This window comes from Hoplias malabaricus, chromosome 12 (assembly GCF_029633855.1).
Source record: "Hoplias malabaricus isolate fHopMal1 chromosome 12, fHopMal1.hap1, whole genome shotgun sequence".
NCBI classification, from domain to species: domain Eukaryota; kingdom Metazoa; phylum Chordata; class Actinopteri; order Characiformes; family Erythrinidae; genus Hoplias; species Hoplias malabaricus.
In genome coordinates, this window is record NC_089811.1 from 39,870,649 (window position 1) to 39,896,491 (window position 25,843).

The 25,843-nt window shown below is 41.0% G+C and overlaps 1 protein-coding gene across 1 annotated transcript in view; it reads right to left on the reverse strand.

Annotated features, from left to right (window-relative positions):
* slc4a3 (solute carrier family 4 member 3) overlaps window positions 1–25,843 on the reverse strand; it is a 77,698-nt gene that overhangs the window by 43,304 nt on the left and 8,551 nt on the right. Inside the window, exon 2 of the mRNA XM_066686998.1 lies at window positions 21,858–22,016. Within this exon, the coding sequence (XP_066543095.1) occupies window positions 21,858–21,911 (54 nt within the window). The 5' untranslated portion in view covers window positions 21,912–22,016. The remainder of the gene's footprint in view (window positions 1–21,857; window positions 22,017–25,843) is intronic.

Consider the following 25,843-nt stretch of genomic DNA (forward strand, 5'->3'; position numbering starts at 1 on the left):
GTGACTGTCTGTGAGGAGTGTGGTGTGTTCTCTCTGTGTCTGCGTGGGTTTCCTCCGGGTGACTGTCTGTGAAGAGTGTGGTGTGTTCTCCCTGTGTCTGCGTGGGTTTCCTCCGGGTGACTGTCTGTGAAGAGTGTGGTGTGTTCTCTCTGTGTCTGCGTGGGTTTCCTCCGGGTGACTGTCTGTGAAGAGTGTGGTGTGTTCTCCCTGTGTCTGCGTGGGTTTCCTCCGGGTGACTGTCTGTGAGGAGTGTGGTGTGTTCTCCCTGTGTCTGCGTGGGTTTCCTCCCATGCTCTAAAACACACGTTGGTAGGTGGATTGGAGACACAAAAGTGTCCGTAGATGTGAGTGTGTGAGTGAATGTGTGTGTGTGTGTGTGTTGCCCTGTGAAGGACTGGCACCCCCTCCAGGGTGTGTTCCCGCCTTGCGCCCAACGATTCCAGGTAGGCTCTGGACCCACGGCCACCCTGAACTGGATAAGGGTTACAGATAATGAATGAATGAATGAATGTCTAGTTCTATTTGATACATGGTAGAGTGTGACCAGAGCTGTATCTCTCAGTTACAAACATTATGAGCTTATGAGATAAAGTCTTATCAGGAGACTTATTAGACATCTAGTGCACCTAGAATCTGTTTCCAGTATGAATTATTAGATAAAAGTATTATGCACAAGTTGCAAATATCCTCACACCCTCTCCCTAAAGGCATCATCATAACCACCTAGAAATCAAAGTTACTGAGCCAGTATCATACACTCTGACAGGGCTTAGCACTAGCTTAATATATCATCATGCATAACATTCCCCACAGTGGGCTAGTCTGGTTCCAGGGAGGCAAGTAGCTGTTGGCCTCTTGGCCCTAAATGCTTTCATGTCAGCATTTGAAGAGGTCCAGGAGCGATGGGGCAGCTGGAGGGAAGCAGGATGACAGGCTACGAGAGCGTCAGATCAGTCAAAGTAAATGTCACCCACCCAGTGGGAGGCACACAGCAAGCCTAAAGCCTCTGCATCAACAACCACAACTGCTCTCACAAGCTCCTCTGTCATGTCAGACAAGTCTTAATGCCCTGGACAGCCAGAGACAGACGGTCACAAAAAGCCAGATAAATCCACTCATTGCCCTTTAATATCTAGGGAAGCCAGTCCTCAGATCCCCCATGGTGCACAAGCACTGATTTGTTTATCTTCTTTATATTTAGATGACTGTATTACACTTAAATCTAACAAAGAATCCAACAGGTAATGCAGATTTTAAACCTTAAATTAATAACATTTGTACAGGACATCACAATTGATAACACCACTACTCTCCACATCACAGAATAGGGTACAGTTCCTAGCTCCAGGAGCAACACCATGCTAAACCAACTAAAGCCCTGGGACATGACGTCTGTAAAAAAAGTGTAAATTACTCTGAAAAAGAGCATCTTGCAAAAAGTTGTAAATGAGATAATGGATGGAATGTAAAGTTTCTTCATATAATTAAATACAAATGTGCATTTTCCCTAATGTATTATGATATAAGCAAATGTTCCGAAGCTGATAAGTTATTGATTTTTTAATCAGTAATTTTTCATAAAGAAAAAATATACACAAAGTTTACATCTCAGTAAAACTTGAAGTGCAGGTTTGAACCTAGTGGTACAGACATTGAACTGAATATAAATGTAAATCATGGCATATTATACCAGAGATAGTTCCACCCCTGCAATGTGATTGGCTGAGAAACATTCCAGTATTACCAATATTGCATGATAATGGCGCTCCTCTGGTATTATTCCACAAAATGCATGTATCATAGCATTTAGCCATCAATGTGGAATGGGTTTGGTTTCTGCTCGCACACCTTGTTTTGAACAGTGTAAAAAGTGTAGGTGCAGTAAACTCGTTATCCACTTTCTGGTTTATAAACAAAGGAAAATCAGGTCATAACTCAGATAACTCTTATCTTCTTATCTGTAACCGCTTATCCAATTTTAGGGTCGCGGTGGGTCCAGAGCCTACCTGGAATCATTGGGCGCAAGGCGGGAATACACCCTCACAGGGCAACACAGACACAACACATTCACTCACACACTCACACCTACGGACACTTTCGAGTCGCCAATCCACCTGCAACGTGTGTTTTTGGACTGTGGGAGCACCCGGAGGAAACCCACGCGGACACGGGGAGAACACACCAACTCCTCACTGACAGTCACCCGGAGCAGGAATCTAACCCACAACCTCCAGGTCCCTGGAGCTGTCTGACTGCGACACTACCTGCTGCGCCACCGTGCCGCCACTCAGATAACTCACTTTATCTTAAACAGAGAGACCTTTGCATAATCTACACATGTATTATATATCACTAAGATCTGAACCCACTGTAAACAATGGTTAAACCACGACATTTATCCATTTATCTCTGGCTCAGGCCTGATATAGACAGACACCAGCCCTGAATAAGGCAGTCTTGATTCCTATAAAAACTGGTGCAAACACAGACTGGCTCGCTGTAATGCACCAGGGTTCAAGAACCCTCAACGGAACCAGTTCAAGATCCAGAGTGGGAAGAGAAGCAACGTGTGATAGTTGAGATACAAACAAATCTTTTTTATTCGGTCTTCTTTGTCTTAAAACTTAATAATAAACAGTGATAACAAACCGTGGTATAATCTTAATAATCCACTCTTACTTCATGCTGTAACATGGTGTGACTGATCTAAAGGACTCTGCCTGCGGTTCTGTGCCTACAACTGCAGCAAACCAGTGCCAGTGTGTCATGTTACAGCATGAACCTCGAGTGTATTATTGCTTCAATAAATCATATAATTATGGAAATACATAAAATTCATTATACAATGTAAATGTAAAAAAAAACATTACAGTAACAATGCTATACGCCTAAAGGCTAAAATCACATACTCTGGCATTTCAGATATCTGTGCTGAGAAGACTGAAGGCTCTGAAAGGCGTTTATAAATTGTGGACATGGAAAGTGCCCCTTCCTCTTGTCTCCAGACGAATGGTGTTTTAACAAGGCTCTCTTTTTAGTGTCTCTCTCTCTCTCTCTCTCTCTCTCTCTCTCTCTCTCTCTCTCTCTCTCTCTCTCTCTTCATCAGCAAGGGCCTCGCTGTGTTGGCCTCTCCAAATGCCTGCTGATAATTAATCAGAGCAGATGGGCCAAACACAGCAATGTGTGAAAGCCGTGGCAGAACTAGGAGGCACTAATTAAGGCAGAAAAAGTCCTCTTTGTGATCCGTGTCCCTAGGCTTTGCGTGAATTAATCAGGACAACATTTCATTTAGGTCTGGGTGCCTGCCCCCTGTGCATCTGCTCTTCATCTCCATTCAAAAGCTTGACTTTAATAAAGATGGCTGACCTGTGGAGTCAAAAGATAAATCATGCCCTCTGAAAACCACAATATACTTGGACCTGGGCCAGCTCAATGATAATGGAGAGAGAGAGACAGAGAGAGAGAGATACAGACAGATAGGTCCATCATAAAATGCTCAGACGATGCATAGGGCAGTTGATGTATTTAAATGTTACAAAAACATATAAGCCTCAAGAAATGAAGATGAACGTATTTCTATGGACAGTAACGATATTCCACAGCCTTTCAGATATCCTCCTCTTGTAAATCTCAGCAGAACTAATGGATGAGATGTGTTTAACAAGCTGCCAGAATGAGCTCATTCACTCTCAGCTGTTACTAATGAGGGAAATTACAGCCATTCTAGTTTTCAAATCAATACACAAATGTGTTGTAGCACCACATCACACACACATTCTCTCATGCTGTAAGAAGGTCTGCTGCATTACTTAGGAGAGCAGGATTAAGAGAAATTAAATCTACCTTATATGTTAAAAAAAGTCTTCCAATCTGACTGTGTAAATAAATAGCTATGATGTAAGTTGAGATATATTTAATTCTAGAGAAACTCAAGGAGTGAGAGTTTTCACAGTGGGGAATAGAATTGGCAAAAATTACAAGTGAAACTAAACATCGATTGCATTTCATTGCACCTTCCTGGCTTCTCTAAGAATCTCACACCAGCTTCAGAAGTGTCAGGGGAGTTGAAACAAATTCTTCTGAAGAATGTCTACTTTCTGAACCTGAATTTGCCACCTCTGGTGATGGTGATAGAAACCAGATGTCTAACAGAGTTTACAGGCTGTAAACGTTACTGCACGAAGAGATATTACACAAATGGCTCATGAATAGATTCCCAAGATGCCGCTTAACAATTGTTTTAAAGAGCCCCCTCCAGTGAAAATTGAGTTTTTCCATTTTTAAAAGACAATGCTGTGTTCCTCATATGTTTCCCACATCAATAACCTAAGGAATCTATCCCATCGACAATGCAGGAGGGGCTTACAAGGTGCAAGTGAGCAGCGGAGGAAGTGGGTGGAGACAGAGCCAGGGACACTGAATGAAGGTGTGGACATCTAAGTTACATCTAAACCGCTTTGATGTTTTTAAAAGTTGTACAAACCAGATTTAGAACAAAGAGGAGTTGTAGTTGATGACATGAATACTCCCAAAAATATTCTTTATTCAGGCTCACTGCTTTGACACATTAAGTATTTTAACAGTATTACGATTACATATGCAAACTCAAGACCTTCACTTGTGGTTTTGAATAATGAATAGAATTGCTTTACTTGCATTTTAGACACTGTATCCACCACCACTGTAAAGAGCATGTGAGCATGTTTCACTATTATGCATTTTATATTAAATCAACAGGTGGGCAATATGAATGTATCTATTCATATTATAATGCTGTGGCTATAATCCACACTTCCAATCCAAGGGAGACTGAAGAACTGCATGCTTCATAAAAAATAACCTTAATCTTTGCTGTTTTGTATGTGAAAAATTCAATAACAATATAATATTTTCTATTAAACATTAAACACAGAGGGTTTTTTTTGGATGGGTTGTGGGGTGTTTATAAATGTGATGCTGCTAGTGCATTGTGTCTGTGTTAGAAAATTGTGGTTTGCAGCTGGGGACAGTAACAAAATAAATGTAATTCATTATTGTACTAAAGTACCTTTGTCATGTATCTGTACTTGACTGAAGTATTTCCATTTTGGGTGACTTTTACCTTAATTCCAAAGTCAAATATCTGACCTTTTACTCCACTACATTATGAAAATCTCCCATTCATTTTGGTTTATGTGTGGATAAAACCTTAACTTGTCTCCTCCGTCCCCTAATTCTGGCCCCTGCCGTATATGGTGCAATTCCGCTCCCTCAGTGTAAAAGTTAGCTTAACTGTTTGCTTCCTTTTCTCTGAGGGGAAAATCTACCGCCATTGTAGTCCTTACATGTAGAGTACAGATACCAACACAGGACAAAAGTAATCTCATTGTGAACCTCTCAAAACCACTGAATGTGGTAGCAACTGTCTCGTTTGACTGTCACAAGCAGGGGAGGTGGCCGAAGTTAGGGGACGCTAGTAATCTTAGCAGTATTGGCACCTACTTGAACAAAAGCGTTTTTATCTAAAAACATATTTTCTTTCAAAGTCAAGCAAGTCTTGGACATTAATCTACACACATTTGACTCCTGAAAAATGTTGATTTGAGTGAGTAAAGTACTTCTATTTATTTACAGTTAGCTAAGATTTCCAATATTGTAATTAAAGTGGCTGGAAGTTGGGGTAATTACGCTAGTGGTGTAGTGGTAGTAGATTTACGAAACTTTAAAGTACAGGAGAGGTAATTATTTGTTAATATATTGACTTGAGCACCTTGAGCCATAGGGGCAGCCTTGAGCTAGTGGTTAGAGACCAGACTTAGTACTGGAAGGTTGCCAGTTCCCCAGGACATGTAGGAACATCCATGGCTGAAGTGCACTTGAGCAACACATTAAATTCACCCGTGTTATCTCAACACTATTAGTGTTAAATTAACACTGTTAGTGTAATAGTTTAACACTCTCAGTGTTAAGTTAACACTAATAGTGTTGATTTAACACTGGTGAATTTACTGAGAAGGCACAGAACCCTCAAAAGCTCCCCGGGTGCTGGGGATGGCTGCCCCCCACTCTGGGTGTGTGTTCACAGCCCTTAGTGCACTAGGGTGTGTGTGTGTGTTCACTGCCACAGATGGGTTAAATGCAGAAGACATTTTATTGTACGATGACAAATAATTGCACATTTTTGCCCATTATTACATTATGTTGATCTGACTGCAGACCAATCACAGTCGTTGTGGTCTGCGCAGATGTGATGAGTTACATTTCGGGAGAGGTGTGCATCAGGCCTCGCAACCTACGGCATAGGTTCGACACAGAAGCATAAACTGGGCTTAATACTCATTGGACAGCGACCTCTGTTGGTTTGGAGGGGCATCACCTTGCGTGTATATAATAGTTGAAATAACATCATTCGTTGTATTTAATATTTGGCCGTTTCTGCTGTGTTCATCAGTGTCAGACTAATTAATGACATTATAATAAAAGACTGGGGAACTAAGAGTGACACTAGAGACATTTCACCTACAAAGTGTCTTGTCACAAAAATGATAATAGGACATTAGATCCATAATACATCATGGTACAATTATTTCCTTTTATTTTTTATTTATCTTCTACTTTTACCTTGAGTATCTGTACTTTTACTCAAGTACACTTTGTCCACCACTGGTTGCTTGGTTGTATCATGTATGTGAAACAGGTATTTTACCAAAATCACAATATGAACAGATCATTTAGAATTTGAAAAACCAGTGGATGTTTCATTTATTAAGACAAACAGGTACGTAGCTAAGGCTTTAGACAAAACACAAAATAGTTTTTATAGTGCTCTTCTCCATGTATGGTCTCTGTCTGTGCTACCTTTCATCATCTTCTTTTGCTGTAGCTCTCTATTTCCTATTCTGTCTCTCTCATACCCATCTCCCTCTCCACGTCAGTCATTTGGTCATCTTTTTGGACTGTTTCTCACTGCAATTGTTTGGCCTTAATTACCATCATGTAACAACAAAAGACCAAACAAACATAAAACAATACAGGGCTTTTTAGCAGATAGCTTTTTAAATGCCACTACCCCCCTCTATCGCTTTACTTTGAGAGGACCCAAAGCAGTGTTTGTTTCCCTTTCAGGTGCAACGCTGTCACATTGTGCAAATGTTAATGGCCTGGGCACGGTGGGAGCAGGCGATGATCGTAAAGCTTATGTATTGCTGCTCTATTCATTGTGTGTCGAGGCAAACACGAATGGACTATGCTGGGAAATCAGAGACAGCTGACAGATGTGTTTGCTCCCTCTTCATTAACGTGCTGTGTAAACTGCAGATAGAGTTACAGATGCAGCTTTACCTCTTCCCCACACCTCCTCGACTGCATGGGGCTGCTATTGAGGCAGCCTGTCCACTACTGCCCCCTGACGTGGCCAAAAGAGGATAAAGGCTCCAGTCCAACTCACACATTGTGTGGGTTATACAATGGTAAAGTTAGATGGAAAAGTAGGGCACTTTGCTTGTAGGAGCCATTGTGAGTGTGTGAGAGAACTTTTACTCAGAGCAAGTATCTCCCCCAACAAGGCCACTTCTGTGGGTATCAAATCACCCACCTGAGCACTTTCCATAGAGCTGTGAGTACTGTGTGCTCTTTCAGAGTCTCAGCAGTAGGTGCTCTCATTAAATCCGGTCAGTGTATCACTGTTTCCCTCACAGGCTGAATCGTATAAAAATATCTGTTTCCAATTTTGTGATCACTTGTGTGACTGTTGTTTTATAAAGGTCCAGTGTATCCACTTCTTCTCACCTTCCCGATCCAAACCAGAATCAGGAACATTGTGTTGTCAGGTATAATTATCTAAAGATGACATTTTCCTACACAATCAGATGAACCTCTCAGAAACCGCAGATTGTTGTTGTAGCTGTTGAAACTGGAAACATTTGTAACAAGTTCAAAGGAAAGATAAAGTTTCATTTGATTTAAGAAAAAATGATTCCCGTCACCTTATTGGATACAAACTCCATTTGCTCCAGGATGCTTTCCACAAACTCAGATCCCTTTAATCTCTACTATTTACTCTTTTTTTCGAGACTAGACAGATGCAGTAGTAAAAGAAATCTATTCCACTATAAAAGGCGTTAATATCCTTTTGGCGCTGAAACTCCATGTCACCCCGCCCTACTACATCTGATGCAACAATACATTCCCAGCTAGTAATCAACTAACTGTCCACTCCTGAACTGAGGAAAAACACGTTAGAATTCCAGCTCATATCAACTAATTAAAATGTAATAGCGGGATTTTAAAGATAACCTTTCACACTTTAACCTAATAACATAATTATAGTTACCAACATACTCAGTTGCAGAACAAAAAAAATGATGTCACTGTTTATTAATTCATGGACTGATCTTTTGAATTTTTTTAGGAGATAAAGAAATAAAGGTAAACCTAGGTTAGCACTTTAAAAGAGTCTATATATATATATGACCCCTACTCTTATTACTGCAGCTGCAGGCTCTCAGTGGCAGTGCAACACTGGTTGTCATGCCAACACGATCCCAGTTTAACCCTGGGCTGAGGCAGTGAGTTGTTGATGTTTATGAAAAACCTCTGGAATAAATGTTGCAGGTAAAAACTGAGAAAACAGAAGTAACAGCCAGAACACCTAGCAGATATCTAGTAAACACACTGGCACTTACGATACCAGCAGCACCAAAAGAAGAGCATTGTCTAAATGATCCAGTTTAAAGCTAGTAACATGCCACTGATTGGCTATTCCAGCAGCATTAACCCCTAGAAGCACAATCTGAAAACTTCATAAATTATTCCTAACCATCATTCAGAGCATATCATGTTTAACAGGTAAATACGATCAGATCCCCATTTTTTCTTCCTTGTGCATCAGGCATGTTTAAATTGGATGCTGTTGCAGCCAATGATATTGCAGTTCTAAAAATCCCAGAGTCACTCTCATACATTACTCACTGTAACTCATTCCATTACAAACAGCAAATTAAAGACAACCATCTTTCTGCATCTTTCTGAATGTTGTTTTGTTTGGCACCATTATTATTCAAGTGTAGCATATATTTGAGCCACAGTAAGAAAGGCCTAATGTAAGAATGGATGATTACAGCTATGCACAGTGTAGAATGTCCACACACTAATAGATTCATCATTTATAGAATTAGACACAGGGTTGTCATTACTCAGTTGATCAGACAGATACTGACTCAGACCTTGAATAGAGCGGCATGACTACAACCCTTAATATACATAAGCAAAGACACCAACATTAAATAGACTAAATCTTACAGCTTTATGGCAAAACGTCACAATAAATCATTTTTAAATGAGGTGTGCAGTACACACTCAAACTGAATATGGCTTTTTATTTTAATTTCCTCTTCGACTTTAGAGGATGAATCAGTAACAGGGAGACATAACCGAGAAACTAAGTAGAAGCTGATTTAAATGAAATGTCAGTTTCACCCATACATACAGTACTGGGCAAAAGTGAATAAAATGACATTAAAAAAGCAATTAAGGGTTTATTCGCTCCTATCATTAGAGTTAAAACAAATAACATTATTACAGTAAGTGGTGATATTCTGTTTGGGAGGGTGTTGGTTTAACCATTTCCAAATCTGTCTTCACGGCAGTCCAATATTATTGAAGTTATAATATTTACGTAATTTTGGGAGTAGGACCATGCCTCTTCCACTCGGCCCTTCCACCTCTTCCAATAGGGGGTTTGGCTTTATATGCATTCCGAAGCCAAAAACATCTGAGTTCACTTCACCCTTTCAGCCTTTACGGGCATGGTCCCTCCTAGCAAAGGGCTATTCCAGAGACTAGGAGGCAGAGGCTAAAATGAGAGTCAACTGATTTGAGTTTTGATGTAATGCGATTTGACATCCAGATGGCTGAATATCTATAAATGTTTTTACTCATTCAGATCATGAAATGTATTTTATATACAGTACATTAAATTATGTTCAATATAATTGTGTAGACCTGGACATCCGTAAATGCATAAATAAGGCCTTAAATAAAATCAGCATATTCTCTGTCATGTCTCCGCTCTGGCTCTTGAAAAGCTTTAATGAGAAGCGTATGGCTTGGTCATGGACTACAGCTGCTTTGACTCTTTGTCTCTTAATTCCACATGTTCATCCAGCCATTTCAAAGCCTAATATTTCAGGATGTTCTTGCACTGCATTATATCACTTTTCATCTATTTTCTTACATGCTAATCAAAGAGGCTCTCATTCACGTCAGAAGTTCTGTAATGGCTTCTTCCCTCTGGGTCACACAGACTGAACCATTCCACCTGGGGTCCAACCAAACACTCCTAGAGTGACTCATGAACTAATTTACTCAGTCCTATCTATATATGACCCCCTGTTTGTCTGTGACCTCTTTGAAATCTTCTTGTTTTTAACAAGTCCTGAGGCTTATCTGGTCATTTGCTAATCAGACCACACCCGTAGAGGCTGAAACGATGGAGGTGAACTCAGAAGTCTTTGGGGAAGAGTAATGGGTGGCTTATGAATGCGCCCCACCCCCCCGCCCCCCGATGGATAAATGAATATTTGGTGGGAGTTGGGAGCAATTTTAATGGCTGAATATGGCTCTGAATATGGGGATCAGCAGAAAAGACCCAGTACAGAGGAGCGAGCTGACATAGTGAAGCTCGCTCCTGAACTAAATGAAGCAAGTTTGTCCAACGCGGAAATGACGTGAGTTTGCAGGGTATATATAGAGCTGAGAGGAGGAGTTTGGGCGTGGTCCTACTCCCAAAATTATGTTATTACATAACTTCAACTATCTGGTTCCTTATGTTGACAGAATCAAGTTAGTAACCTTTTCTTTGTTTCTGGATTTCAGAATATAAACCTGCCTTATGTTAGCGTGTCTTCTTGTGTGTTGAACCCTGTGCCCTATTCTGGAAAGTTCCAGAAGTCAGCTGTAGCAAGCGCTATTTCTAGGCCTGTTCCACAAATGCCAGGTCCAAGGCCCACTACTCCTGTGCTGGCTCCAAGTGCATCTGCTCCAGTGCCACCTTCTCCTCATGTAGCTACTCCAGAGCTGGAACCTCTGGCAGCCCTAAAACTGCTCTCAATCTTCTGCCTTCCCTACTTCTTGCCGTTGGACCTGTGCTAGTCTCATGGTCCCATCCAGTAATGGCACCGCACACTGGAATTCCTGCCCTTATTCTCCACTTTGGCCATCTCACCTGTTCTGGCTTTCCCTCCAGGGCCCTCCACTTCATGCTTCGGTGAAATTCTGTCAAGTTTTCTGTCATGGTCTCTGACCTGTGGAGCATGGTCTGACCCATTCTACCAGGGGAACTGTTTGGTCCTGCTCTGGCTCCACCCCTGCACAACCACAAAAGCCTGTAGTGATTCATTTACTCAAGCCGACATATAGAAGAAAGGAAAAAATGTTGGGGACCAATTCCAGGGTGTCACCAAGAGAACAATCTGGTCTGTCTATACTTTAAATAGAACTTGAGCTTCCTTTTTCTCTTCTCATTGTTTACATGTGTGTGCTCTGTCTTCCTATTGGCCACAATCAAGGAACATTTCACAGAACTAGGAGGAAAAATACTAAACAATTCTGATTTGCTATTTTTGTTGTTGGGGTGTCATGGGGTGTCCCAGACGCCACATCAATGTTCTTTGATTGTGTCAAACTGCACAACACAACACAACACAACACAACACATTCCTCATTCCTGAAGCTCAGGTTTGGGTCAGATGCTGCAAATTTGGCAGCAAACAAACTCATTTTTGACAAACTCATTTCAAAATTTAGAGTCTGATGGAGTCTGATCCTGGCATAAGCAAATATTTAAGAAATCAGTTCTACCAGCTTTTCCTGAGACAGCCAACTTCACATCAATATTCCCACAGTTCCCACAGTTCTTGCAGTTGTCAGTTTTGGTTCAGTTTTTAGGTGTTAAAGCCACTAGACACAGACGTGATGTGAATGTACATACACTTTCAGTTAAAATAGTGCACTGTCTCAAAAATACCCACATTTTTATAGAAATTACAATATATTTCCATATTGAAAATCCTGCAGCATCTAGTGACACTATGTGGCTGAAAGTTTATGTAGACATGCTCATCAAATATTTCCCCATATTTGTTCCCATTGCTGCTGTAACAGCTTATAATTTTCTAAAAAATACTTAACCAGAAAATTTGTGTACATTCAGCCAGACAACAAAGGTGTTCACTAATGCTTCATCATTCCAGACAACATTCTTCATCTACATCAATACATGCTACAAGAATATATACCTCTAAATGGCCCTTAGAATTAAGCATGGTGACCTTAGGCCCATATGGTGCTCTCCAAGTTATTTCTAAGGATTCTAAAGAAAGAGATAGAAACTGAGTAGTGGGGTGTTTAAAATCAAAATATGCAATATTTCCTGGAGGAGTCTGTGAGGAGTGTAGTGTGTTCTTCCCGTGTCTGCATGGGTTTCCTCCGGGTGACTGTCTGTGAGGAGTGTGGTGTGTTCTCTCTGTGTCTGCGTGGGTTTCCTCCGGGTGACTGTCTGTGAGGAGTGTAGTGTGTTCTCCCTGTGTCTGCGTGGGTTTCCTTCGGGTGACTGTCTGTGAGGAGTGTAGTGTGTTCTCTCTGTGTCTGCGTGGTTTCCTCCGGGTGACTGTCTGTGAGGAGTGTGGTGTGTTCTCCCTGTGTCTGCGTGGTTTCCTCCGGGTGACTGTCTGTGAGGAGTGTGGTGTGTTCTCCCTGTGTCTGCGTGGTTTCCTCCGGGTGACTGTCTGTGAGGAGTGTGGTGTGTTCTCTCTGTGTCTGCGTGGTTTCCTCCGGGTGACTGTCTGTGAGGAGTGTGGTGTGTTCTCTCTGTGTCTGCGTGGTTTCCTCCGGGTGACTGTCTGTGAGGAGTGTGGTGTGTTCTCCCTGTGTCTGCGTGGTTTCCTCCGGGTGACTGTCTGTGAGGAGTGTGGTGTGTTCTCTCTGTGTCTGCGTGGTTTCCTCCGGGTGCTCCGGTTTCCTCCCACACTCCAAAAACACAGGTTGGTAGGTGGATTGGAAAATCAAAAAATCCGTAAGTGTGAGTGAATGTGAGTGTGTGTGTGTTGCCCTGTGAAGGACTGGCACCCCCTCCAGGGTGTGTTCTTGCCTTGCGCTCAATGATTCCAGGTAGGCTCCGGACCCACTGTGACCCTGAACTGAATAAGGGTTACAGACAATGAATGAATGAATGAATATCCCAGAGTGTCACAGACATGCGTTGCTCCTGAGTACACTGGTTCTGTTTTAGAAAAGTAAAATTTAAACTAAGAGTTCCACTGCTTCATCCAGCAGCCAGAGTTTTGAGTTACATCTCAGACATCTGGAACTCAGTCTGAGCCACACTTGAGCAACTTTTGAAGATGACAATATTAGCCATGACAAAGCAGTGGTCAGACTAATCCTTCTGATGTTTGTCAGAGTTTCTAGTTCTAGTTCTAGTTTCTTGATCACAGTTGATCCACCAACTTGGATTTTGAAACGCCAACTGCATTGCTGATGAATGTTTGAAAAAATCAGGAAAATAAAATAATGGGCTCAAACAATAATATTTGTTGTGGATGATATCATAAGTTAATTTACTTTTATTTAATCAGTTCATTAATCTAATATTAATGATAGCATCTGGAAAAAGCAAGCACTTGAAGCTGCACTAAGCCACTGTCAGAGCTAGTCATACTAAGGAATCTAGGCCAGAATTCTACACTCATGTTTTATTCATCCCAGTGCCTGTAACAAAGCTGAAAAAGCTACAATCCCACATCACATTTCACCACAAAATAGTCCAAGGCTATGTCAAACCTGAATAACCTAGAGTTTATAAACAGAGCATTAAACATCAGTTTTAGAGGTCATAGGGTTTGTAAATATACTGCTTTTTCATTGAACCCAAAATCACTTGCAAATTCCAGCTATATTTAGGCAGGGCCTTGGACACTAAAGTCAAAAAACAAATCTGAATGACTGTGTGTTCATTTATCTTTATTTCATATCTTTATGCACTCTATTTTATGAAAATATGAATTTGCATTAACACAAATATTAACATAGTTCTTCACTGCTTATCTCTGCTGTTCTGAACAGGTATGAGTAAATCATTCAGCACCTGTCTGTAATTTGTGGAGGATGTTTTCATCTAAATGAGGTATATCTTAATGCATACAGATCACAATCTGATACAATTCACAGCTACAACATTACTGTAGAATGCTGTTGTCTTTATTATATTCCACTTCGCAGCATGGGTTAACATGCAAACAAAAACAGAGAGCCCAGAATTATTCATAAAGAACCAACAGAGGTTAAGAAAAACATTGTGCTAGCAATAAAAGAGACAAAGTAAATAGATTTAAAAACAACCAATTAAGGAAAATAAAGAATGGGTCATTTCACCATATGGACAGCTTAAAACTGAATGGCAAGAACAGATCTCTACTAAGTCAAACAAGTCTTTTGGTGGAAGGGTGAAGCTGTAAGTGGATTTTCACACCTGTAGTTAGCTTGTTTTTGTCTGTATCAATTACATAGTTCATAAACTTTGAGCATTGTCTCCTTTTTATTTGTTTGTTTTTACACCAGGAAAAATCCAAGTGCACCAAGGCATCACCATAAACCACATGAGAATGTTCTCAACGCAGATTGGCGAGACTCAAATAGGGTGGGAACAAGAAAGTAAACACAGGCAAACGGTCCTGGGTTCTGGACAAGTGCATGTTATTATTCTATTTCTCTGATTAGTGGCTAAACTAGTTTAACTGCATTGCTATGTCCAATACGCAAATCAGCCCTGGCTATGGGAGCCGTTCAGCTCAGATCTGCTGCGTACACCTGATAGCTGGGTCAGATCAAGGTCAGATCACACACTCACCAGAAATGAACCGCACCAGAATTAATTTAGGACCAGACCAAGTATACGTCCTCTCGAGGGTCTCAATACGGTTGTTTTAGTCTACATCCGAGTGCAATTACTTTTTTCACACCTGCCTCAATGAACCACACCAAGGGTAAAAACAAGCTAGAGTTCTATTTAACTGAACTATACAGTGCATGTCTGAAGAGAGTCAGAGACTGAATCTGTTGATCGAATATTCATTTATTTGTGTTCTCCCTGTGTCTGCGTGGGTTTCCTCTGGGTGACTGTCTGTGAGGAGTGTGGTGTGTTCTCCATGTGTCTGTGTGGGTTTCCTCCAGGTGACTGTCTGTGAGGAGTGTGGTGTGTTCTCCCTGTGTCTGTGTGGGTTTCCTCCAGGTGACTGTCTGTGAGGAGTGTGGTGTGTTCTCCCTGTGTCTGTGTGGGTTTCCTCCGGGTGACTGTCTGTGAGGAGTGTGGTGTGTTCTCCCTGTGTCTGCGTGGGTTTCCTCCGGGTGACTGTCTGTGAGGAGTGTGGTGTGTTCTCCCTGTGTCTGCGTGGGTTTCCTCCGGGTGACTGTCTGTGAGGAGTGTGGTGTGTTCTCCCTGTGTCTGCGTGGGTTTCCTCCAGGTGACTGTCTGTGAGGAGTGTGGTGTGTTCTCTCTGTGTCCGCATGGGTTTCCTCCGGGTACTCCGGTTTCCTCCCATAAACACACGTTGGTAGGTGGATTGGTGACTCAAAAGTGTCCATAGGTGTGAGTGTGTGAGTATGTGTGTGGTGACCTGTGAAGGACTGTGTTGCTGCCTTATGCCAAATGATTCCGGGTAGGCTCTGGACCCACCTCAACCATGAACTGGATTAGTGTTTACAGAAAATGAATGAATGAATGGAAAGGGTGTGGCACTAATGTAGAAATGACCCAAGAGAGGGTGGAGACAGGATGGTGTGAAGCCTGGCCTGACACTATAACAAGTGCCTTGGACGGAGAACTCTGAACTATAATATAATGCCAAACCACAGTGTTCCCCAGGCAATAGACTCCAAGACACTGTCATACTCCAAACTTCAAGTCCCTCAGAATAAGCCCTTGACATGGTGCATTTTCACAGCTGACGTATCAGTTTCTGGCAATTGTGAATATTAGACTTGGCAGGTATTTTTCTTCAGGCATTTTCTGAAGGTTTTGTCTTTCAACGTCTTTATTTATCAGCATATGCTCAATTGGAGGATTGATACCTTCCCCTTTCCCACCACAGCTCTGACAAGTGAAGAGCCCTCGGAGACGCTGACATCAATATGAATGTCAGCTGTGCACCCCGTACTGACAGCACCAAAGAACCAGAGCTGAGAATCAACCCATTACCTCAGGCTTGTCTGTCTTACACGAGCCAGCCCTTTCTGATGCTGAACACTATATTATTCATCTAAAAGACCACCCTTACACTCACACACACACATACAAACACAGAGAGAGACATTAACAAATGACAAAAATAATGTGCAACCTCAATTTTACATTTTGTAAAGGAACTAAAGGATGTTCCCATGTCTGAAAATTCCACAGCTGAAAGGTACATATGGTATGGTCAAACATTTATGGATACTAAGATCGAACAATTGGTAATTGATATTTCATGATGTGTCTGATTAACATCTTATTTATATATACATAGAAGACAAATATAATACTAAAGCAGTGAGCTATCATAACATTTAGCTTTGTGTTTCTGCTTGTGGCAACGAGTAGCGTTTTCTATAAGTAACAAATGAAAGTACACAAGTCTGCATTTGTATTAAGAAATATTGTTGACATGTTAATAGCAGAGGCACAAATACCGCCTGTTGAGAATGAGTCCTGCCATAGAAAACACTCCCCCTAATAGCTCCGGGTCGAGGCAAGAATTAAGCCAGCTGGTGAGCCCTGAAACAGAAAAACCTCTCTCTGATGGCTCTTGTTGCTGCAAACTTGACAACCAGCAAATTGTAGGAGCCTGGTTTCTGTACTGCTTCACTAAAACAGACTTGATCCTATGTAAATGTGTAAGTTTAACAGCAACCTGTGGTGGTGTACAGAGTTCAGTCATCTCTTTATATTTTAGTTCTGTCCAGAAATGAGTATATGCAAATTGAGAGCAACAAGTTTAATATGGCCTGCTGGACTCCAGAGATCTATTACTACAGTGTATATGCTAACCATAACATTAAAGCACATAGCAACATCTCATTACCTGGTAAATCAAGATATTTGGAGTTATAAAGCAATTTATTGCTAGAAAGTCTTCAAGAATTGACTTCCTTTTTCGTAAGTACACAAAGACATTTCACAGATGTGACATTTAGTCTCCAGAGTCACAATGGAATCAAGCCTCAGTGAAATAAACTAATTTTACAGTAAGAGTTCCATAACAGCTTCTACTCTTCTGGGAAGGCTTTAGACAAGATGCTGAAATACTTCTATATGCTATTGATGTCATTCAGCAGAGAGAGCATTAGTGAAGTCAGGTAATGAAGATGATTAGATTTGGATCACAATCAACCTCATCCAAGAAATATTGGATGGTGCTCCATCACTTTAGATAACACTGTCCACACCCCTTTTTTCTGGAGGCTTTATACCCCTGACACTTGGCATTGAGGTTTATGTGCAGCTGCTCCAGGCTGCTTCATTTTCTGCTGTTGTTTTCCAAGGAGATAATATAAACTGTGCATTCACAGATGCATCTAGGTCTGTGTCCACAAAGGGTGCACCTTGAACACCTACTTTTAACTTAATGAAAAATTAATGTAGACAATCAATACACCAAGAAAGGCCTAAGGCTGCACTCAGCACAGCATTGAAGGCAAGTATTGTAGTCAGAGCAGCAGAGAGTGCTTTTCCTTTCATGAAAAGTGTCAGTCACAAGGCCAGAAGCTTACACATCCGATAGTGAAAGATCAAGACATCAACAATACCAACATACTTCAAATATCACATATTTGCCGACACATTTGTAATTTTAAAAGCTAGCATATAACCTCAGGTGTCAACATTTATCGTAATCACTATAATCCACATTTCATCTGAGTCAAAACAGCACATTCTCAGTAGAACTGAGCTTTTGTCTACCATTTAGAGGATGATACAAGTACTCAGAGCAATTCTCTGAACTTACAAGCCAAGGAAAGATGAAAGGAGCTGACAGTTGAATGCAAAGGAGAAATTTTAAAGAAATAGTGAATCATTCAGAAAGAGTGCATCAGGTGAACATGAAGCTCTGACTCTAACACACACCAGGCCTTTTGCCTTTATGTTCCACAAAAAGCCAATGCCAGCTCAATTTCAGGTCTGGCAAAAGCTACCCATGTGCTCTGGGATCTCTTACAAGGGTCTGTGAATGCTGATTCTATTTATTCTCTTGAAACAAAACATAAAAAAAGAACTCGTAATACTACCAACAGACAAGGATTCTGCTTGTTTGAGGATTTAAAGTGGAAGTTAAAAAGGATCTTGAATCAAATCTTTGTCCATTTATTGCCAGTTATTTTCAGATATTCATTAATTCCTTCGTTGTCTGTAACCACTTATCCAGTTCTGGGTCACAGTGGGTCCAGAGCACCACAGAATCACTATGTACAAAGCCCGTCCATGGCAAGGCAAACACACTGTCACACATTTAGTCACACACCCACACCTATGGACACTTGTGTAGCCATTCCAAGTTATCCAGAGGAAACCCACACGGATACAGGGAGAACACACCAAAGTCCTTAGGGACCCTGGAGCTGTGCAATAGTGACACTACCTGTTGCACCATTGTGCCATATGTAAATTAGATAATGTGAGTAGACTAAATAATGAGTCGAACAGCTGGAGGAAAAACCATCTCAAAGCTACACAATGCAGTCTAACATGTATAGTCAACATGACCACCAGTAAATAGAAATTTACTGAGCTTGGCAATCTAGATCTCACAGTAATGTCAGTAATGTCACACTTAAATATGAGCAGATTTTTTCAAGTATTAATATATACAGCGGGTGAAATAAGTATTGAACACTTCACCAATTTTCTAAATAAATATATCTCTAAAAGTGCTATTCAGATTGTCTGTAACCGCTTATCCAGTTCAGGGTCTTGGTGGGTCTGGAGCCTACCCGGAATCACTGGGTGCAAGGCGAAACACACCCTGGAGGGGGCGCCTGTCCTTTTAGGGCATCTAAAAGTGCTACAGATGTGAAGTTCTCTGCAGATGAACTCAAACCACAGATGTCCCTAAATAAAGTTATGTGTAATAATGAGAAAAAGTATTGAACACGATTACTGAAATTTATTTAATACTTTGTACAAAAGCATTTCTTAGCTTCAAGACACCTCCTGGGTGGAGAAGCTAGTTGTATGCATTGCTCAGGGGTGATTTTGGCCCTTTCTTCCACACAAACACTCTTCAAATCCTGAAGGGCAAAAGCACAACAACCATCATATCCGAAAGCTTGTTGGAAAGTGATTAATTTCATATTAATTCTATATTTTATTCTGATTCTGTTTGACTTTGTTTGAGGTCTCTCTTCTCTGCCTGTGTATCATCGGTTTATAACCTTGATGCTTTGGGGGGGATTGTTTATGGAACAATTGAGGGTGATAACATTTTCTATAACATGTGTTTGCTCCCACTGACGGTGGGAGAGTGTAACCAAGTCGCAACCAAGAAACATCTCTGTAAACAAAAACCTCAACCAACACCTCAATCCAACAAGCTTAAAATATATCAAAAATATCATTTTTCTAGTGATAACGTCAAAAAGATATGAGATTGCATGAAAACTGGGAACTTCGGTGTTATCAAATTATTCCTACAGGCAGTCACCCACATCACTTGCATGGTAGGTCCAGCTATGAGTCATCCGGAATGGACCATCCATTGCACGGTAACGTCTGCTCTGCCGTCCTGTGTACCCCAGCATCCCAGCACAACATCTGGCTCCCCACCAGCAGTAGCCTTACCCCAACCATCCCCCACAGCACCTCATCTGTGTTGCCCAGGAGACGGAAACATTTCTGTCTCTAATCTGAGATATTTAAGTCATTACACTTTATCAGCATGAACGCACCCTCTTTTACTCCAACACACAGACACACTGCCCATCTCTGGGTTGATCTAATATTTATTTTCCTATTTAAAAGTTAGCAGAACTAAAAAAAAATAAAGCAATCAGTTGCCTTAAATATCAGAAATATGCATACACATCTTAAGTGTCTAATGCTTGATACAACTTAAAAACATACATTAAGTACTGGTTTTAAAGGCAATGTTCAGTACTGTGAAAACACTTTTTATAAAATTCAGATGTTTCCTCACAATTTGCTAGCTCTCAGGTGTGTTTGAGCACTGGAAACTGTTCTAATGTGTTTACAACGTCCCAGTGTCAGTATATGAGTAAACAAAAAAACAAACAGTCTCAGTTCAAGTATGCTAGGCTTTCTCTCTCTGTGTGTGGAGGGTTTTAGACAAACCTAACATTCATTCATTGTCTGTAAGCGCTTATCCAGTCCAGAAGCCTACCCGGAATCACTGGGTGCAAGATGGGAACACACCCTGGAGACAGTCCTTTTCGGGGGGCGACACACACTGACACATTCACTCACACCTATGGACATTTTTGAGTCGCCAATCCACCTGCCGATGTGTGGGGTTTTTTGGACCGTGGGAGGAAACCCACACGGAAAACAGGAAGAACACCAACCAAACATTGAAAAGCATAAACCAAAATGAGGATGTTGCTCTACTCCTGCTCCATAAGTGGGTAATATTGACTATTCCTTTTGCTATTTTGGATCACTTAAGGTGGAAATGTCTTCAAATTCGGGAGACAGCTAGTTGCAATACGAAAACTACTACAAAACTACTACAACTCGGGTTACAAATTAATTTAAAATTTTCCCCCTCAAACATACCATTCCATGTTAAAAGACACAGAGCTTCTGAATATAAACAAATAGAGAGGGAAGTGTGTTTCCACACAAATGTAGATGTTCCCTTCAAGCATTTTAACTAAATATGGAATGTCGTCTAAACCTATTGTGTAAGAGTTCTTCATGAACTGACCATAAACTCATTCATTAATTTATTGTCTGTAACCGCTTATCCAGTTCAGAGTCACAGAGTGTCCAGAGCCCATCTGTGCACAAGGCAGGAGCACACACTGGACATGGCACCAGTCCCTCACACCACACACTCAAACATAAGGACAATTTTGCACTGCCACTCCATCTAAAAAGGTGTGCTTTTGGACTGTGGTAGAACAACCTGATGTGGAGCTCAAACCCAAAACCCCAGGACTCTGGACCTGTGTGACAGCAATGCTACCCCTCCACCGCCCCTCCCAGTGAAATAAACACATAAACATGTCCACATAAAATTCACTAAATGCAGTGAACCCCAGACCATCCACCATTTTCGCTGAAAACTGCTGCCCACGTGTTCTACGCCTGACTTCATAACATTTAAGTTCAGTTAAATCTATCATATACAGCTACTTTGACTTAAAAACACAACCAGGACTCTGCAAATTTAAACCTTTAGAGTTTCACAAACTCAAAAAGCAGCCTTTGCCGTAGCCGTCGTTATTGAGAGAGGAGAAAATGTTGTTCTGTCAGACCATATTTGCTCACTAATTCCTGCCAGTCCAGAGGATCTGGGTCCAACCATTTGATCCCATTCCTGATTTTTTAACCTTTAGCTCACAACTTCCCTCATACACACCAAAGACGCGTAGTTACAACTAATCTTAACCAAAATAAATAATTATCTATTTGTATCATAATCTGTATGAAATGCACATAGTAAAATCCAAAAAAGCTTTGGTGAATTATAATAGTATTTGGATCAAAGCTTCAAATAAAATTAATTACATTTTAACTATATATTAATAATTATATATTCACAAAATTACATTTAAATAGTATGTTAAAATGACTTTTTAAATATATAACAGACCTTGTTATATCTTACCTGATGCAGGTTGATCAACACATCTGTCTCGGGGGCATGGCCTCCTGTCGCCATGGGGACAGGCGGGGCACAACAGCGGGAGTGTTTGGTGTGTGGGGTCTGAGATCAGCCCTTCTCTTTGACGGTTGGGTTTTCAGTCAGCCTGTGGGGTGGCATAACCTGCAAACACACACAGACACACGTAGAAGAACTGTAGAGTTGTACATAATCATGAATATTCATGAATACTGTTTGCCACTTCTTGGTGGTTAATAAAATTGACAGAGACAGATTTCAAAATCTAAGCCTTGGCCTTGCCACTGGGACATTTTTTGGCTCAGTCCCTGGTAATGCTTCAAACATCCAAGGCCAGTGGTTGCTACATGGGCATCTGTCGGCTGGCGTGGCAGATATGAACAGTTAGTGTTATGAGCTGTCTAGTGGCATTAGTTTGTAGCTATTCAAAATGAAGCAGCAGTTAATTGTACAATGTCTCAGAATAAACATTTGCTTCGCCTCACTTTCCGAGGTTCGTAGCACTGCGTGTGAATGGGGGAGTCAGAGTTAACAGGACGAATAAAATTAGGTCAAATGTAGAAAAAAAACGGATATATAAAAATATGCCATCCCGTGCTCTCTCAGCCAGTAGGTTCCTCTGAGACACAAACAGCGCCTGGGCAGGTGCTGGGTGTCTGATACAGGCAACACCTGGGATGCAGGAGCTAATTTAGGGTTCAATCACAGCAAGATTAAGTGCAAGTGTAAACAATTAATGACAAGAACCAAACTAACACTGTACGAAGACAGCATCTAATGGTACACTCAAGTAAAGGTCAGGTCCTAACATTACCTCAGTCTGCTGAGCATCTGCTCCCTCTTCCACTCAAATCAATTTAGGTCACATTACACACACAGAATTACACACTTTGTCATCAGGGTATGGGTTTGTGTATGTATCCGTGCATAGTTTTTGTGGCCATAGAAAACTCAACAGCATTTCCCAAGTGGCACAACCAGTGGTTCTGGCCCTATCAATAAAAAGGAGATCAAAAGTTCAGCTTATGATGATGACATACCCATTTGTAGCATGACAACCAAGTGTACATTAATGGCTTTCCTTTCCCTTCTCCTATTCACTGTGGACTTCTGTTAGCTGACGTTACAGAATTGCGTTAGTGTTCACCGACAAGCATGCTGAGCTGTCTTATGATGATGTGTTAGAGGCTGTTCAGAAAGGTGCGCTGGTATAGAGCAGCTTTGTAGCATTGTGTGGACCCTAACAAGTGTGTGGAATTGGCCCATTTTATATTGTAGCTACATATATATCATTAATATCCAAAGAAATCATGTACCTCCAAAATGGTACCTTTGCAGGAGAAGGAAATGATCTGAGCATCACTGTGATGCCTCACAGATCTGTAATACGGAGAATAGAGCCTCTGTCATTGCGACTCTGGGCTCAGCACTGTAGATACTGCACTATGTAGATTCTGGAGGAGAGTAGAAAGCCACCCACTCCCTGCCCCTGGGGACACTGATTTCAACAGTGCAGTAAAACTAAATTACACTAGCCCCAGGAGCAAAAAAAAATCTTATTTAGGGTTCCTTTAACTTTTAATGACATTCAATGCAAAAACATTTATTCCAAGATATTTTGGAACAGCTTCTGTGTTCAAGTGATGTACTAAAATAGAAATAGAGAAATATAGATATATGTTTTTCTTTGGACAACGATGATATAGCCTCAGGATGCCTTGTTATTCTTTAATTATATATTGTTTTATCAAAAAGACTAGCTACACTACGGTGTACACTATGTTGTTCACCTATAAAGTTGCCATTTAATTGCCCCTGAAATATGAATATGAATGTGTGTGTGTGTGTGTGTGTGTGTGTGTGTGTGTGTGTGTGTGTGTTGGTATGTGTTTATGTGTGCACGCACACGTGTTCGTTGCTGTTGGTGACTCATGTCTTGCTGCTCTGTCCCTGTGGCACTGGCAGCAGCGGCAGCCTTAAAGCAAACTAACTGCTGGAGCTCAGTAAAGCAGTCATGGGTGACAAACATAGTACATACATATAGGTAATTCAGTCCGCTCTGGAAATGTCAATGATGGTGCTGTGGAAACACACTCTGTGACTCTAGACTACAGCAGGCTATAACACAACTGGGCCAATAATATCGAAGTCAATACTACACTGCATTTTAGACCTATATGAAAATACAAACCTCAGTTCCAGAACTGCTGGTACAGTAAACACTTGTAAACACAGAACCTGAGCAGAAGCATTCTTATGATTGTGTTACTTCATCCAGCTTTTATCAACACTTAAAATTCATTTGAAAGACAAACTTAATTTTTGTTTCTAACGTGATTTTTACCCATTATTCTGTTATTAAATATATATATTTTTATAAAAAACATTTGTTTTCTGTTAGATTCAGTAGCTAATTCAAGAACAAACATTTATAAATAAAAGTAACCCATTTCCATAAAATGATTCACTACCAAATGTCTTTTTGCTTTGCATTTCCCTTCAGCTGTGGATCTGGGAGAGTGCTGCTCTTTTCAGGGCTTTCACTCATCTCACAATGCCGCTAGTGAGCACACACAGCAGGGATACCGTCTAAGAGAGTATTTATAGGCCAGGCTATTCTTCAAATGATTCATTTGCCTTCTGCAATTAACCCGAGTGGAAAACTACTATTAATGCACCAATGTGCACACAAGGCATCTTGGGAACACTTAATAACCCCAGCATTACAGAGAGCAGAGAGATCTGATTGAAGCTCGCCTGGGAAAGCAACAGGTGCCTCCTGTCCATGTAAACATGCCAGGGATTTCTGATCTGTAATCACCCCGGGGCAGTAGAGGAAAGGGCATGTTATTACCAAAAAAAGAGGCCTGAGAACTGATTTCCTGGACACCCCCTAGTCTTCAGTCACTACTGCATCCCAGTCAGCATTTACTCCTCTGTATTCCTCCTAGTCAGCTTATATTTGTCTATATTCTTCCTAGTTTCTCTCTATTCTTCCTAATGCCTATGTATTCCCATATAATCCCCCAGTCTCTAGGTATCCCCATACAGTCCCTACATGTATCCCTCTGTATTCCTGAGTAAGTCCCTGAGACATGTCCTCAGCCTCGAGTCACTGAGACATTAACCACCACATAGACTCATCTACAGCTGAATTAAACGTAGAGAAACAGCTACAGCTGCTTCCTGTATAAGACCAGCGCCTTGGTTTCACTTCCTCTTGCCTCCACCCAAGCATCGAGAGTTACGAATGATTTATGAGGCCTTTCAGCATGAGCTCCCTTCATGGCACTGAGTGTGGTGACTGGCTAAAGCAACTCACATGACATAAACAACAGGCTCAGAACAGAGCACTGAGCTTCGGGCAATAAAGTCCTGTTCACAAAAATGACAAATGAGTTACTACATTAAAATAAAAACACTTTTATACTCTATGTGAACTGTGTAGTTATGAACTGTCCAGTAACTACTATAAATTATTTGGTATCTAATATGAAAATAATAGCTAAGTTATGTGTTTAAGAGGAATTTAACTGGGGTATCGCATTAAAATCCAAGAAGAGACAAAAGACTTTAGCCCACCTGTAAAATATCAAAAATGGCAAGTCAGCAGCAAAAATGTATATCTCATGTCTTATATTTAACCAGTAATACCCCTTCTATTATGTACCACTTCCCTCTTTAATGGCAAATTAAATACATATCCTTAAGTTCCTGTTTTTGGGCATATTTTACTCTGTATTACCATATTTTAAATCTACATATTTCATGAGGATTATTCAGTAATTTGTGCTTTAAAACCAACAGGACATTTCAAAAGATGGAGGTTTGGCCATTTTTAAATACAAGGCACCACATGGAACCGGCGTGTAACACACTCACATGCATAACTACATACACTCACTCACACATTGTTAGGAACCACAATCACTCACACTCAGGAACTAATCCACAGGAGCTGCTAGTGAGCT